Raw genomic sequence first — 16,616 nt, 5'->3', positions numbered from 1 at the left:
TTAGATAGCAGCCATCCTGACTGGCGTGTAATGGTACCTCATTGAGGTTTTGATTTGCATTTCTCTGATAATGAGTGATGTTGAGCATCTTTTCAAGTGTTTGTTAGTCATCTGTATGTCTTCTTTGGAGAAATGTCTGTTTAGATCTTTGGCCCATTTTTTGATTGGGTCATTTATTTTTCTGGAATTGAGCTGCAGGAATTGCTTGTATATTTTTGAGATTAATCCTTTGTCTGTTGCTTTGTTTGCTATTATTTTCTCCCATTCTGAAGGTTGTCTTTTCACCTTGCTTATAGTTTCCTTTGTTGTGCAAAAGCTTTTAAGTTTAATTATGTCCCATTTGTTTATTTTTGCTTTTATTTCCAATATTCTGGGAGGTGGGTCATAGAGGATCTTGCTGTGATTTATGTTGGAGAGCGTTTTGCCTATGTTCTCCTCTAGGAGTTTTATAGTTTCTGGTCTTATATTTAGATCTTTAATCCATTTTGAGTTTATTTTTGTGTATTGTTAGAAAGTGTTCTAGTTTCATTCTTTTACAAGTGGTTGACCAGTTTTCCCAACACCACTTGTTAAAGAGGTTGTCTTTTTTCCATTGTATATTCTTGCCTCCTCTTTCGAAGATAAGGTGTCCGTAGGTATGTGGATTTATCTCTGGGCTTTCTATTTTGTTCCATTGATCTATATTTCTGTCTTTGTGCCAGTACCATACTGTCTTGATGACTGTGGCTTTGTAGTAGAGCCTGAAGTCAGGCAGGTTGATTCCTCCAGTTCCATTCTTCTTTCTCAAGATTCCAAAGCAAAGTTTAATATCCCAGAGGAGTATGTTCTATTGAACTCTTACAGATTATGCACTATAACATTTTCTTGTTTCAGATATCTGAAGTTTATATCATTTTTGTCACAATTATGATCTTTTAAAAGGGCTTTCAGAAAATTCAAATATGCACATGGTCTTGGATGACATTAAAAGCTTAGTGTCAGCATGATAATGGCCTTGTTGATTATACCTTTTTCTTAAATATCTGGAGTAAGAGGACATGATGCCCAAGTTTTACTTTAAGATCTTCCAACAGTGGGAAGCAACAAGATATTCTCCAGTAGGTGAATGGATAGACTACGATACACCCAGATAATGGAACATTACTCAGTGTTAAAAAGAAATGAGCTGTCAAGCCATGAGAAGACATGGAGGAATCTTACATGCACATTACTAAGGGAAAGAAGCCAACAAGAAGAGGCTAGATATCTCCTGTATGGTTCCAGCTCTATGACATTCTGGAAAAGGTAAAACTATGGAGTCAGTAAAAAGATCAGTGGTTGCCAGGGGTTAGAGGAGCACGAAGGATTTTTAGGGCAGTGAAATAACTCTGCATGATACTAAAGTGGTGGGCTACATACATGTCACTATATATTTGTCAAAACCTGTAAAATGTACAACACCCAAGGGTGAACTCTTTTGTAAACCACAGACTTTGATAATAATGATGTGTCAATGTAGGTCCATCAATTGTAAAAGATGTCTTGTGGGAGACAGTAATAGTGGAGATGGCTATGCTTGAGCAGGAATAGAGGGTATGTGGGAAGTCTCTGCACCTTCTGCTCAATTTTACTGTGAACTTACAACTGTTCTAAAAAATAAAGTCTACTAAAAAAATTTGCTAAGAGGGTAGGTCTTCTGCTAATTGTCGCCATCATCATCATCATTGTAAGGAGGAGGAAGAAGATGGAAGTAGGGAGGGTTGGAGGGAACTTTTATTTATTTTTGGCCACACTGCACAGCATGTGGGATCTTAGTTCCCCAACCAGGGATTGAACCCATGTCCCCTGCATTGGAAAGCAGATTCTTAACCACTGGACCACCAGGGAAGTCTCTGGAGGAAACAATCACAGAGGTGATGAATATGTCCATGGCATAGACTCTGGTGATGGTCTCACAGGCAAAGAAGAAAAAAAAAAAGAGCCATCAAATGACCCACTTAGTAAGGCAGAGGTGAGGCACTCCTGGCTATCTTTCCGCCTCTACTCTGACTCTCCGAGGAAAAGCTACCTGTGAGGACAGACACCAAAAGTAGCTACGTTAAAGCTTGTTTCTAATAAGAGCTCATACACCAAGAATGTAATTCCCACCATTCTGACTCCATGTAGCAGGTAGAAAGCTGTACTGCTGACTTTTATGTTCCATGAAATAACAGGACATTTCAAACCAAATTCACCTGTAAGAAGTTAAGAGATAATTAATATTTAGACTGACAAAGGTCTAGTCCTATGGGCTCAGACTGAGTGAGCACTATACACAGAGTAATGGCCAGCAGCAAATGCACATGAGGAGGACTGGGGGCAGCACAGACTCTGAGTCTCCAGAAACATTCCACAAAATATTAAATCAACCAAACACCTGGTGCAAGTAAACTAGAATTTCTAATAAACAAGATCTCAGGTATTATTACATACCTAGATATTATTACATATCTAAACCTGGGCCTCCTTGGTAGCTCAGAGGTTAAAGCATCTGCCTGCAATGCAGGAGACCTGGGTTCGATCCCTGGGTCGGGAAGATCCCCTGGAGAAGGAAATGGCAACCCACTCCAGTATTCTTGCCTGGAAATCCCATGGACGGAGGAGCCTGGTGGGCTACAGTCCATGGGGTCATAAAGAGTCGGACACGACTGAGTGACTTCACTTCACTTCAAACCTGGGCCTGCTTTGGCAAGCTCTAACTGTTCAGTTTCCTGAATATGTATGTTAGAGGACTTTTATGCTGTCAAAGCTCTGAAGATTTCTGGAAAGGTCCACATGCAAATGGCATGGGGACAACTGAACTGTGCTTCTGGTCATTTATTTACAACTTCTACATCAATTAGTGGAGACTGACTGGCTCAGTGGAAGCCAATACAAGTGAAAACAAAAACAAACAAACTCCATAAATATTACCTATTATGTAAGTTACCAGGCCAAGTTAGCAAGTTTGGGATATTCAAATAAAACATTAGTTGTGTTTCTTTTACAAGTGAGGTGTGTGTTTGTGTATCTATTTAAAATATAAAGAGCATTTCAAATGTTTGGCCCTCCCTTGTCTAGTCTAACCATAACGGAAGATCCCAAACCTAATGGGGAAGGTCCCAGTCATCTCACTCTAATTTAGACTTGAGTTATTGGCTTCCCTGGTGGCTCAGGGGTAAAGAATCCACCTGCCAATGCAGAAGATATGGGTTCAATCCCTGGGTTGGGAAGATCTCCTGGAGAAGGAAATGGAAACTCATTCCAGTATTCTTGCCTGGGAAATTCCACAGAGAAGCCTAGTGAGCTACAGTCCACAGGGTCACAAAAGAGTTGGACACGACTTAGTGACTAAACAACAACAACTGGCATATCACAGATTCACTCCATTTTCAGCTTCTTAGATGGAAGAATCGCACTTAGAGGTCTTGGGATTTGATCATGGACCTCTAGATGGTACCTACAGCTAATACTAAATTTTCACTAAGCAGAAATGGAGATTTAATCAGGGAGTTAGGAAGCCATCACGTTAATTTAATACCTATGTCCTAATTAGAAGGATAACATTAAATTTTTTTATAATTTTCTTTTTTTTTTTGCAAAGCCTCAAGTCAACTTGAGGCTTCAAAATTCCCTGTAAGCTTCAAGATTCTAGACTAAGGAATTAAATTAAAATTTAAGAGCCACAGGATAAAGAAAAACCTAATACCCATCCTGGTTTGAGATCTATTTCACTCCTCTGTTAAGGGGAATTTAACAATATCTAATAACTGAATTCATCAAGCCAATCAGAGAACTATAATTAAAAATAGCATTTTGCAGATTAATACTGTAATATTAGAACTGGCTGCAATATTAGAACTGGCTGCAATTCCAGTATTTCCTCAGTTTCCAGAACTTCCATGGAATAGATGGCCTGAATAAGACAATGATTTGGATGCATTTGATTATATGAAGCTCTCATTGAAAAGGATACTACTGAGGTTTACTCTAATTACGCAAATAAAATAGCATTTTGGATTTTAAAAGGTGGCAGCAATAGCAACTGAGAAAAGTACTCTAAGAAAGTCCCTTTATTACTAAATTTGGAATCCTAATACAAGTTTCAGGAGAACTAGGTCCAGCAATCCTAGGTCTGAGAAGTCATTTCATGACTCTTTTTGAGAGATAAGAACCTCACTGTTCTCAAAGCTCATCTATCAAAGAATGTTAAAACTTCCCTCATTTAAATGCTTAATCTGATTACAAGCAGTTCAAGAACTGATAACAGTAACTTCCCTCCTCAGCATCACCCAAGTTAGGAAATACTCCTCCTGAAGTTTACCGTGCACCTTTAATCTCTTTCCCCAGAGTATTACATCATGTCCCTGCATGCCATGTTTACCCTGAGGCAATCCACATTATAAAGTCCCAATGTCTAGACATGTAGCTCACCCAATCCATCAGAAAGGTTTCAAAAGTATGTAAATATTAATTTCTAGCCAAAGAACAAAGCAAAGTTAATATCTAAAATTAAAATAGACTTCAGATGTGACACTAATAGACTAAAGAACACTGTCTTCAAAAGAACAGAGCTTGAGGGAGTCTATGGGTTTTGTTATTTTTTAAAAATCACTATGAAATTCTTAAAAAACAAATAAACAAAAAAACAACTCTAGGACTTATATCGGTGTAGTCATTAAAAGCAGGTTTATTTACTGACATGGAAAGACACCCACAGGAAAGTGTGATGAAAGCAGGTTATAAAACATTTATATTTTTAGCTTCCTATTTCAAAAAAGGAAAAAAAAAAAGGCACTATCTGACATGACATACACTTTTTTTCTTCTTTCATTTCTGAGCTCAGATCAAGTGTAGAAAACAACAGTTGTAAAGGTCAGTAATATATTTTTTATCATTGCTCAGAACTGATCAGCCTTTCAAACATATACTGTCCCTTCCCCAAGTCTCAGTCAACCATTGACAAGTCTTCAGTGATCCACTGTCACCTTTATAAGCGCATACAACCTAGAAATAAGTTTTAAATTACTTTATATTTTTGCTTGTCAGCACTACAGAGATCATGCTTTAGGTAGACTGCAAGGTTTTCTGACGCTCAGATTTGGCTGTTTTCATCAATGACCCAGTTCAGTAAGAGCAGATTGCAGAGCATCAGACACATTGTTGTTGTTCAGTTGCCAAGTCCAGTTCGACTCTCTGTGACCCCACGAACTGCAGCATGGCAAGCTTCCCTGTCCATCACTATCTCCCTGAGTTTGCTCAAACTCATGTCCCTTGAGTCAGTGATGCCATCCAACCATCTCATCCTCTGTCACCCCATTCTCATCTTGCCTTCAGTCTTTCCCAGAATCAGGGTCTTTTATATTGAATCAGCTCTTCGAATCAGGTGGCCAAAGTATTGGAGCTTCAGCATTAGCATTAGTCCTTCCACATACTTACACATACACTTAAGACTAAGGATAATCATCCAAAGAGTAAAAATGATTTTCTTGGGGTACAGGATACAAAGTGCTTTTTACTTTGTTCTTTATGAATTTCTGTACTATCTGATTAAAGACAAAACATTTTCTTTTTGGAAAAAAATCAATGTACTATACAACAAAACCAAAAAACTCATTTTCTTAAATTCTCCTGCAAATTACTCAAGGATGCCTTCTAGTAGTACCTTGCCAGAACCTCAGTTCTAGTTTAAAATATTAGCTAAAGTTACTTTAAATGTTAGGAAAGTTCTTAATTTCCTAGTCTATTTTTTTTTTTTAATTAAATGGGTTTTTGATAATCTGTAAGAGTACTATAAAACCACTGTCTTCATTTTATCAGCTACAGTTTTCCTAAGTACTAATGCTTAAGACTGTATTTACAATGTAGATCTTTCCTGGAGGAAAAATTAGTTTAGTCCTATTTTCAATGCTAAAGCAAAATGTGGGATTTAGTGCCTCTATTTGTTGTTGAATTATTAAAAAAATAAAAGCAGTACTTTCAGTTGACTAGCAAACTTTTAACCTTATGCACAATCCCCAGGATGAGAGTTTCAGCATTTCAAATTTAACTCAAAACAAAGGACTTTGCTTTGAGTCTACAAATACTTCTTTCAGTTAGAAAAGTGCTAATTTGTCCAAAGTCACACAATGTATTCACTCATTTTCTTGAAGATGACTCACTCAATAATCTGAAACATAATGACTATGTGTTTGCAACAATTCAAAACAACTGCTGTAAAATGGCTTATCACTTGAACTCTGAATTCATTCAAAGGGTTCAGTTACATTTTTTGAATTTATATTTTATAAATGTAAAGCAGCTGAAGCTGCATATTTTAGCAGCAAAGAAAAAAAATTAATTGCCAATTCAGCCTTCCTAACTGCTCCCTTATGCTTTCCCAAGTCTCTAGTGGTTGAAATTATTTTAACATTTGGAGGTGCAATCCCAACTCTGGAATTCTATTAATGAGAAGAAGATAAAGTGAGTGATCGATCTCAGCTTTAGCTCTACCAAAGTTCACAGATTTTGGAAACTATCCACAAATTTCTATTTTTAATACATGCAAGTGACTGTTATGGATTTTAGAGGGGTTGTTCTCAAAGTGTGATTCCTGGACCAGCAGCATCAACAATACTTGAAAACTTGCTAAAAATGTAAATATTACTGCCTCCCTCTCCTCAAATCAAACTCTTGAGGTGGAGTCCAGCAAATGGCAGTTTAACAAGCTTTGCAGGTGATTCTGATGTACTCTGAAGTTTGAGCATCACTGCTTCAGAATGTGTGAGCTATGGTCAGTAACTCACAAAATGGCACTCAGCAAGTCTTGGATCATCAAATTATTTCACATCATTTCAGATTAGCTCACATCCCCAATTACATTCTAAGCTCCTTGCTGATGTCATTCTTCTTTTCTAGTCCACATAGTTCCCAGGACTGTGCCGGGACATAAAAATGACTGTTTAATGTTTGCTATCTTAGTCTTTTGAAGAAGAAAGTTATAATAATATCACTAACTTACCAGCCTGATGTTGTCTTCTGGGCGAAGTAATATGAACATTGCTTGGAGATGCTGTTGGAGATCACCTGGTGAAATTTACAAAACAAACGATAATTATTCTCCATTGTAATGTTAAGAGAGAGGATTCCTTCTACCCTAATAACTTGTGTAAAAGAAAGTTCTGGTTCACTGAGGGGCTCTAATTAGACAGAGAAACTGAGTGTCTTTACATGAATGGTGGACTGCATCTCCATACATTCGCTTTTAAGTTTCTACTACATTAAAATTTGCTTTGTGTTTGTCCTAGCTGCACTTGAGACCAATCACAGTCTTGTACTATGACTGATGTTGGTGAGAGTGATGGGCAGAGAAAGCACTGGCTGTGTTTTCAGGGCCACAGAAGGCGGAACTGAGGGAATCCTGAAATTGAGGTGTATGGTATGTAGTGTTAGAATCATTCCTAACTTAAAAAAAGCTAACCATTTTGCCATTCCTATTTTTGTAACTGTAATATTCAGCTGCAAAAATCATAATTAAAAAGATTTTTAGATTCCCCCCGGAATAATGTCAACAGTTAAAAATAATTTTCACATTAGTAGCTGATATTAAAAAGACAGTACTTATTAAATAGGCTTCCCAGATGGGGCAAAGGTAAAGATTCCACCTGCCAATGCAGGAGATGCAGGTTCAGTCTTTAGATTGGGAAGATCCCCTGGAGGAGAAAGTGACAACTCACTCCAGTATTCTTGCCTGAAAAGTTCTATGGGCAGAGGAGCCTGGAGGGCTACAGCCCATAAGAGTCGGACATGACTGAGCAACTGAGCATGCACTTACTGAATACATCAAATCTTGGGAATTCCCTGGTGGTCCAGTGGTTAGGATTCTGTGTGTTCACTGCTGAGGGCGTGGATTCAATACTTGGTCAGGAACTAAGATCTTGCAAGCCACACAGTATGGCCAAAAAAAAAAAAAAGAAAAATTTATGTGTGTGTGTATAAATACACTAAACCTCAAGGGATATAAATTCTAGTGAACATATCATTAGGTGCTTTAAAATGGCCAATCATTATTTCAATCCTCACTAGTTTTTATACATTCTATAAAACTAAGTTGAAATTTCTTTGTATCAAACTACTATAGATTTCCTCATGTTCCCTACTGTACTAGGAAATCTCAAAGCTTTGGCTGTGTGTTAGTTGCTCAGTCGTGTCCGACTCTTTGCAACCCCATGGACTGCAGCCTGTACCAGGCTCCTCTGTCCATGGAATTCTCCAGGCAAGAATACTGGAGTGGGAAGCCACTCCTTTCTCCAGGTGATCTTCCCGACCCAGGGACTGAACTTGGGTCTCCTGCATTATAGGCAGATTCTTTACTGTCTGAACCAGCAGGGAAGCTTTGGCTAGTAAGAGATAATTAGATAATGTGCTGTCATAAATGATGACAACGAGAGAACAAAAAAACTTCATTCCTGCCCAACCCTTTTTTGAGAGTCTAAAGTAACTAACGCAGCTGCATAATCACAGATGCCAGTGTAACCTGTTCTCACACTGGTCTTGGAATCTCCATACATACTTTTCCTCTAGGTAATTTCATAGCTGTTAATTATGAGATGAAATACTGATATGTGCAAGAAGTGGAGAGAGATAGGAATAAAAAAAAGTAGGCTGGCAAACAGACGTTGTCCATCCTGTGGTACTTGTGGGATCTTAGGCTCCCTGACTAGGGATGGAACCTAGACCCTCAGCAGTGAAAACGCAGAACCCTTACCACTAGACCACCAGGGAATTCCCCTCTTTTGTTCTCTTAAAGAATAGTTTTTTTTTTGCCTTTTCCCCCCATTTTACTGTTGGCTTCTTTACTTCTTCTATTGAAGAACCTTTCAACTTTCAAAATTAAAAAGAAGAGTCATTATGTTTGCCCAAGTTCATTCTATTATACTTCAAACCCAGAGACACAATATAAGTTTCATGTACAAGAACCAGTGTGGGTTCATAGCAGAAATCCAAGAGAAATGAAAACATGTGTCCACACAAACACGTGTACACAATGTTCACAGCAGCATTATTCATATTAGTCCTCAAATGGAAAGCACTCAAATGTCTATCAACTGATGGATGGATAAATAAAATGTGGTATATATCCATATACTATGATACTATTCTATCATAAAAAGATACCTACTATCACATGGATGAGTCTTGAAAGGGGCCATGTCTCAAGTGAAAGGTGCCTGTTTCAAAAGATTGTGTATATGGTTCCCCTTATAAGGAACACCCATAATAGACAAATCTATAGAGACAGAATGTAGATTAGTGATTGTTCAGGGATAGAAGGGAGGGTGGGGGATATAGGGAGGGACTGCTCATGGGTACTGGGTTGCTTTTTGGGGTGACGAAAATGTCCTAAAATTAGATTTGTGGTGATGGCTGTGTAACTCTGTGAATATAATGGAAAAAAATCACTGAATGTACACCTTAAATGGGTAAATTGGGTGAATAATATAGTATTTATGTCTCAATAAAGCTGTTAAAAAAAAGAAAAGAACGAGAGTGGGGAGACAAAGTGTTAGGTATTAACAATGAAGAATGACTAAAATTACTAACTACAATTGAGGTAAGCAGCTTGGGCTTTTTAAAAACTAAGTTTTCCTTTAGTTCTATGAAGACAAATAACCTGAGGAAAGAATTTTCAGGATGGAGAACTTCCAGAGGAGAAAAATGTTTCTGGGCAAATGATCAGTTGCTAAGTCATGTCTGACTCTTGCAACCAGGCTCCTCAGTCCATGGGGTTTCCTAGGCAAGAATACTGGAATGAGTTCTCATTTCCTTCTCCAAAGGATCCTCCCGACCCACAGATGGAACCTGCGTCTTCTGCCTCTCCTGAAATGGCAGGTGGGTCCTTTACCACTTGGGCCACCTGGGAGGCCCTTCTGGGCAAGGAGTAGCGGTAAACCCCCATTCCAGCTACTACTGGCCCAAAGATCTAGCTGGCTTCTCAGAAGGTTCATCCAAGTCAGGGAGCCCTACCCCTACAAAGGGGCTTCTTCTGCGAGTGGGGCATGTAGAAGTGCAGGATTGTTTGTGGTGAAAAGCACTGCCATGAACAAAGTGGGTGCTTCCTACTAGGAAACCGTCCTTCACAGAGACTAACTGAGGCAACACACCTGAACCATTAAGATCCCCTTCCTACATTTTGTTTTCATATATTTTACTGTTCGTAGTGAAGTTTTAGACTTGTTTGATTTTATAGACGTTTGGGTGTTTTTTCTTTAAAATGTTAGCAGACACTCACTTATGATACTGCCTTTTGATTACAAAAAAGTACTTGGACATTTTTAATGAAGCCCAGAAAAAATTCTAACTAGTTTGAGAAACATGCAGAAGAAAGTACCATGAGACAGAGGAAGCCCTTGATCTGCTCTCAATTCTGCAATCATCTGTTCAGTTACTGTGGACTTGGCCAAGGGAGCTCCCAGCTTATGTGAAGGTCTGGCTCTGTGAACTGCATTTATACTCACACTGCCTCATCTGTTCTGGTTTGAATCACAAATAAAGTCCATTCAGTTTGTGTTAAATCTGCTTTTCTTTTTGGTATAGAGAAAGCTCAGTGGACAAGGTCAAGTAGAAACCTGGGTGGCAGCTGAGTGTGGAAGTCTGACCAAAGAAAAAGACCAACCAGGGCCAGGAGCTTTAAAAGCCCCTGACCCCACTTACCACTACATGCCACAGAGCAATTTAACTAACATCTTAGTCAGACCAAGCTGGATTTAAGCCAATATTTCATCTTCTTTTTACTGTTAAGTGATAAATATCCACAGCACACAGAAACACAGAGCTCAACTGGGCCTACTTCCTCTGTGCATTCAAGCTTTGGGCGAGTTTTTTCGCCTGCCTCTTTTAAAAAATTTTCCACGGCTGAGGTTTTGGTAGGAGGATAATACTGTCCAATGAGCTGGATTATAATTCTGAGCTACTATGTTTTGAACTAGATGAAGCCCCAAGCAAGAAGTAGGGCAGCCACTAAAATAACCGAGATTAGCTGGACTGAAGCTAAACTCAACTACTGGCTCAATGGGACCCAGGATTTCTGGTTTTCACCTCTGACCTACACACTCAAGGTTTACAGTCTTCCTTGTTCTTTTCTTACTAATTATAATTTCCTCCACTCCTTGAGGTAATACGTCATCCAAATGGCCTATTTTGGACAATAAGCAAACACTCTTTGTGTAGCACTGATTGATGTTTCCCTAACTGTTGTCCTGAGGACAACCAACTTTAATCTTTCCCTCAAAATGATACAAATTAGACTTGCTGTTTAGAAGAGAGGCATAAGGCTGGTTATCTTCTTAAACTATGGATATCCTATACCTGGTGACCTCTCTCCTGAGACAAACTTTCTTTGATTCTTTCTTAACCTCACACCACAGATGCACCTAACTGAGAGAAGTCTAACATATGGAAATATAAATGCATCTTCTACTGTTAGTGGGTGTGATACTGTGATTTATAATAAGAAATATATTTCATCTCTGTCCGGTTTGTGGCACAGAGTTTTTCATATTATTGGAATTTCTTAAATGATGGGAGCCACGAAGATGTCTTCTGTTATATTAAAGACCTGACACTCTAGGAAAGTGCCTCGGGATGGGGCTGGTTGTCAGGGGAGACAACCACGTGATCAGAGGGTTGGGATTTCCTTGTCTGGGGAGGGAAGAGGGGCTGAAAGTTGAATGGATTACCAATAGCCAATAATTTAATGATGTCAGTGTCATGAAGCCAGCACAAAAACTCAAAAAGGCAGGGTTCAGAGTGAGGCTAGATTGAGGAACGCATGAAGATTGGGGAGCGCGTACACTCAGAGGGTACAGAAGCCTAGTGCCCCTTCCCAAATATCTTGCCTTGTACATCTCTTCCATCTGGCTGTTCTGAGTTATATCCTTTTATAATAAGCCAGCCATCCAGTAAGTAAAATGCTTCTCTGAGTTCTGTGAGCTGCTCTAGCAAATTACACAACCCCAAGGAAGGCGTCACTGGAACATTCAGTCTACGACAAGTTGGACTGGTGACTGGCATCTGAAGTGGGGGATGGGGGGGGCGGACTTATACAATAGAGCTCTTAACCTGTGGAATCTGACACTACCTTCAGATAGTGTCAAAAATGAGTTGAATTGCCGGATACCCAGTTAGTGTCTGAGAACTGCTTGGAGGTGTGGGAAAAAAAGCCTCACATTGTTATTAGGTGAAGAATATTAGCAGGTTATTTCAAAATCAGAGCATTATACCCATACATAAGTGAACATTTATTTGATGACTCCCTGTTTCTATATAAGTCTTCTGAATTACATTTTCAGTTTTTTTAATGTGAACACAATCAAGACATAGATTCTGGTATTTAAATATGTCATATAATAACTCTTATTATCACAATAGTGACACTGAATTTACTTTAAATTAGTAATATACCATATTAGTCTTGTGACTTCCCTAGAGAGCAGACAAAAACAAATACTATCTTTGGTCAATTGATACTGCATAGGATTTGAGGAAACATCTGAACATCTTTTAGCTGATTACCAAAACCTTACTCGAGAAATCACATTAAGATGTCAATAATGTCTTTTTGTACCTTATTATTTTTCCAACAAAAATTAATCAAATATCAACCTCATGTATAAGGTATTCTGCTAAGTGCCAGAAAAATGGTCTATGAGCATGAAAGAAAAGTGATTACAGCACAGTACAATGCTTTCTTTCACTATTACAGAACTGCTGGAGAGATGGCAATGGAGGCAGTCAGTCTTCTAAGACAAAACAAAAGGCAAAGAGACCAAGAACAGGAATGGCGGATGTGGAGATTTACCTGCGTGCTTGTTGCGTCTGTGGCTGACTCTTGGTGTGGATGAGCCATTTCCCCGTGGCAGAAAAAGGGCAGCACCTTTGACGGTTAGAAAGCTCTCGCTGATGCTGCAAGGAAAAAAGTACAAATAAATAAGTAAATAAATAATTTAAGGAAGAAAAACCAAAGAGTAAGATGAAGACTGACTTTGGGATTATTTTCTCTTTCCTCTTCTAAAGTTCCAACCTCATGGGATGAAGTAAAAATAAAATCAAAAGAGACTCTATGATAAACAACAAGGTACTACTGTATGGCCCAGGGAACTATATTCAATATCCCGTAACAAACCATAATGGAAAAGAACATGTATACATATGTATGAATCACTTTGTTGTACACCAGAAACTAATATGACATTGTAGATCAACTATACTTCAATTTAAAAAAAGAAAAAAAGAGAGACTCTGGTTACTCACACAGTCTTGTCTACTATAGACAATTCTTCTGAAAGAAAATTCACACTATTCTACATACATTACATAGTAGCAGTTAAGAGGGAAGGTTCTAGAAACAAGGGTAAAGGGTCTGGAACCAGACTGGCTGGGTTTGAATCCTAGCTCTGCTACTTCTTACCTGAGTGAGTTTAGGGGGCCTAAATTTCTTTATCTATAAAAGAGAGATTAATAAACGATTGAGCTTCTTGTGAGGAGTCAGTAAGAATAAGAAGCTTCTTAGAGTGGTGCCCTTAATAAGTATTATTTTAACAACTCATAGATCTATGGTTGTCAATAATGGTGTTTCAACAGTGTTCTAATCAGATATGAAGTGTGTTACAATACTTAGCTACTAACAATAGATATAAGTTTGCAGAAAAAGATTTATATTTAAAATACACACACATCACACTAAAGTGTTACTCAGAATTTTACTTTCATAAACTTGCATTTCCATAGCGTTGAAAAGGCATAGTGCACAGGAAGTATGTTCAACTCAAAGACTGTGCCTTGGGTATTAATATGATCCTTCACGTGAATGATAGCTCAACAGAGATGGAGAATTACTGCTTAGAGGCTATTCTATTCAAAGCACAATTACTAGTGGATATCCACAAAAAACCCGAAATTGTATCTGCATTATTTCATATCAACAGACTGAGCCTTTCAATATTATCTACAGAATTCAAAAAGGACAGAACTTATAAACCATTAATGGTAAAGTTTAGAAACACATAATGAAGGATTCCAAGATTGTCTTTGAGTACTCCAGTCAGGGTTAGTTAATGTATTGTAAATTACACTGCTCTGCCTATTTGACATTTCTGCTTGGAAATCTAATTGGCATTTCAAATTTATACTGCCAAAACTAATCTCTTGAATTCCCTGCAAATCTGATCCCTGGCCACATCCACCCAAATTGTTTAGCAAAAACATATAACAGTTATTCTTGGCTTCTCTATGTCTGACAATATATATCTAACCTATCAACAAGATCTATAAGGCTTGAATTTGTCCATGTATTTCCATCATCACTCTGACAATGGTCCAGGGCACCACTGCTTTTCACTTAGACTGCTGTTTGAAAAGTTTTCTTTTAAGGGTTTTATTACAGAAAATTTCAAATCGATTCAAAAGTAGAGGTAATAATATATGAGCCCCTATGTTCTCAGACATTCCAGTTTCCATTCACGGCCAGTCTTGTTTCTTCTATACCTCTACCTCTTTGTCCTGACCCTGAAGTGAAACCAACCCCAGACATTGTATCAGCAAAAAGCCTCTAAACTGGTCTGTCTGCAAGTATATCTGTACCACCACTATCCACTTACCAAAGAGCAACCAGAGTGCTTTAAAATAAAATATATAGATATATATCATGTGATATCACTTCCCTGCTTAAAACCCTCCGACAGCTTCCCTTTGTGTGTATAAATAAAACCCAAAGTCCTTAGCTGGGACTTCAAGACCCTGTAACAGCTGATAGTGACTTCCCTGGTCTTATACCATCTCCCTTTTTCTGTACTGCGATCTGGATGCACTAGTCTTCCTTCTGTTCTATATTTCAGGCCCTTCTCGGGGCCTTTGTGCTCTTTGTTTTCTACTTGGGACAGTATTCTCCTGGCTTGTCACCATCTACGTCACAGCTCCATATCATCACCTTCCCCCACTCCAGCATACTCTATCCTGTTGTTCTGTTTTGTTTTCCTTTGGGATATTTATCATAAACTACAATTATATGTATTCACTTATATACTTGATTGTGGTCATCTCCCTATAACAGCATATAAACTCTATGAAAAGCAAGACTTTTATTTTGCTCAGCACTGTATCTTCAACACTGGAAACAGTGCCAAGCACGTATCAGGTACTCGACAGATATCTGATGAATAAATGAATTCATTCCAGGGTTCTTCCCCCCTCCCCACCCACCCATAGTTTTTTCTGACCCATCACTGCAACAGGAATTGTAATTGAGGACAAGAAAATAGAAATTCTGTAATCTCACAGGTTAAAAAAAATTATTATAGAATTCAAAATATGTGGCATATTACTGGACTGTAAAATACAAATGTCTGACAAGAAAATAATTGGCACATGAAATTAAATCATCTTTATAACGTTAGTTCTTGACTTCATTTTATCTTTTAATCATGTGGTGTGAAGCTAATAAACCTCTGAGGTAACTTGCCAAATAGATTCAAATTTGTCTTCTAAAAACAAGACTCCACAGACGCCACTTTAAAATTCTGCACGCTGGCTGGGAGGGGCTGCCTTTGTTTTGTTTTCATCTTTAAATAAAGCATTGCGCTCTTGTGGTCTGTTGCACAAGTTTTGTCTCTTGTTACATTCGTGGTGTGCACATGTCCCCCTGCTGCGGGTCACTCTGTTTCACTCACATTACGGGAACAACCTAAAACAAAATGTCTAAGTGACAGGATGAGTGGGGTATACCACAGACAGGAAATGACATTCACACTTCTGCCAACACAGCAACTGTCTGCTTTACTAAAGGAAAATATTTTATAAAAATAAAGGTAACCAGTCTACCTATCAGCAGGCAAGTTACAGCTGGGGGCATTTTGGTTTCTAGTACACAAAGTGGTCTCTACATCTAACACTAAAGAAGTATATTTGTTGAGAGCTTATTTCAGTCATTCCTTTTGTGAGACAAAGGTACTTTCTCTCTGACAAACACACCGACTTCCTGGTTTTTAGAGCTCTGGAATACTGCTCTTAGATACATTTGTTGCATCTGCTTTAAAGTATATCTAAGTGCCTTCTTCAAAATGTATGCAGTGCTTTCACAAGGGGGAAGTTGGGGTAGAGGACAAGAGTCCCTGGTTAACTCAAAGCTACCTGGAAAATTCCTGATTATAAAAGAAAAACTAGGAGTCAAAGTCATGAATGGTATAAGGGAAAAGATGCTGTTCTTTTTAAGTCTTTTATACAAATCTCAATAAACTTTTCTGATACAACAAAATGCACAGCAGATTCAGCTGGGCTGGGAGCTGCCCTAGTAGGTGCAATGTAGGCCCCTAGAGAGTCATGGCAGATGCACTCTGGATGGCATGATCAACTGTCTTTACTCTGCGGTCTCAAATTTTGACTCCCCAGTGATCACACAAGTGGCATAAAGGGGACAAGAGTGTTGGTCACAGGGACCAGGAATGAAAGTGTGACTAATTAAAAAACCCTTCTCATCACTGAAAAAAAGTCAAAGCTCTATAAATGCTATCAAAGATGGGATGGCAGCATGGTGGCACAGATAAAACAAAATTTGAAACCACCAGAGTTTAGGAGGATCAATTTCA

The 16,616-nt window shown here is 38.5% G+C and overlaps 1 protein-coding gene and 1 non-coding gene across 6 annotated transcripts in view; both read right to left on the bottom strand.

Moving 5' to 3' along the window:
- SSH2 (slingshot protein phosphatase 2) overlaps nt 1-16,616 on the bottom strand; it is a 229,450-nt gene that overhangs the window by 48,263 nt on the left and 164,571 nt on the right. For all 5 annotated transcript variants that reach the window (XM_065908717.1, XM_065908718.1, XM_065908721.1 and 2 more), the window contains 2 exons: nt 12,836-12,939; nt 6,998-7,062 (listed from right to left, as the gene is read on the bottom strand). In XM_065908717.1, the coding sequence (XP_065764789.1) occupies nt 6,998-7,062; nt 12,836-12,939 (169 nt within the window). The remainder of the gene's footprint in view (nt 1-6,997; nt 7,063-12,835; nt 12,940-16,616) is intronic.
- LOC136150445 (small nucleolar RNA U2-19) lies at nt 5,041-5,120 on the bottom strand. Its single transcript, XR_010659867.1, has one exon. It is a non-coding gene; the product is annotated as a small nucleolar RNA U2-19 (small nucleolar RNA).

This window comes from Muntiacus reevesi, chromosome 18 (assembly GCF_963930625.1).
Source record: "Muntiacus reevesi chromosome 18, mMunRee1.1, whole genome shotgun sequence".
Taxonomy (NCBI): domain Eukaryota; kingdom Metazoa; phylum Chordata; class Mammalia; order Artiodactyla; family Cervidae; genus Muntiacus; species Muntiacus reevesi.
Note: the sequence above shows the minus strand (reverse complement) of the source record. Positions and strands in the feature narration are given on the sequence as shown.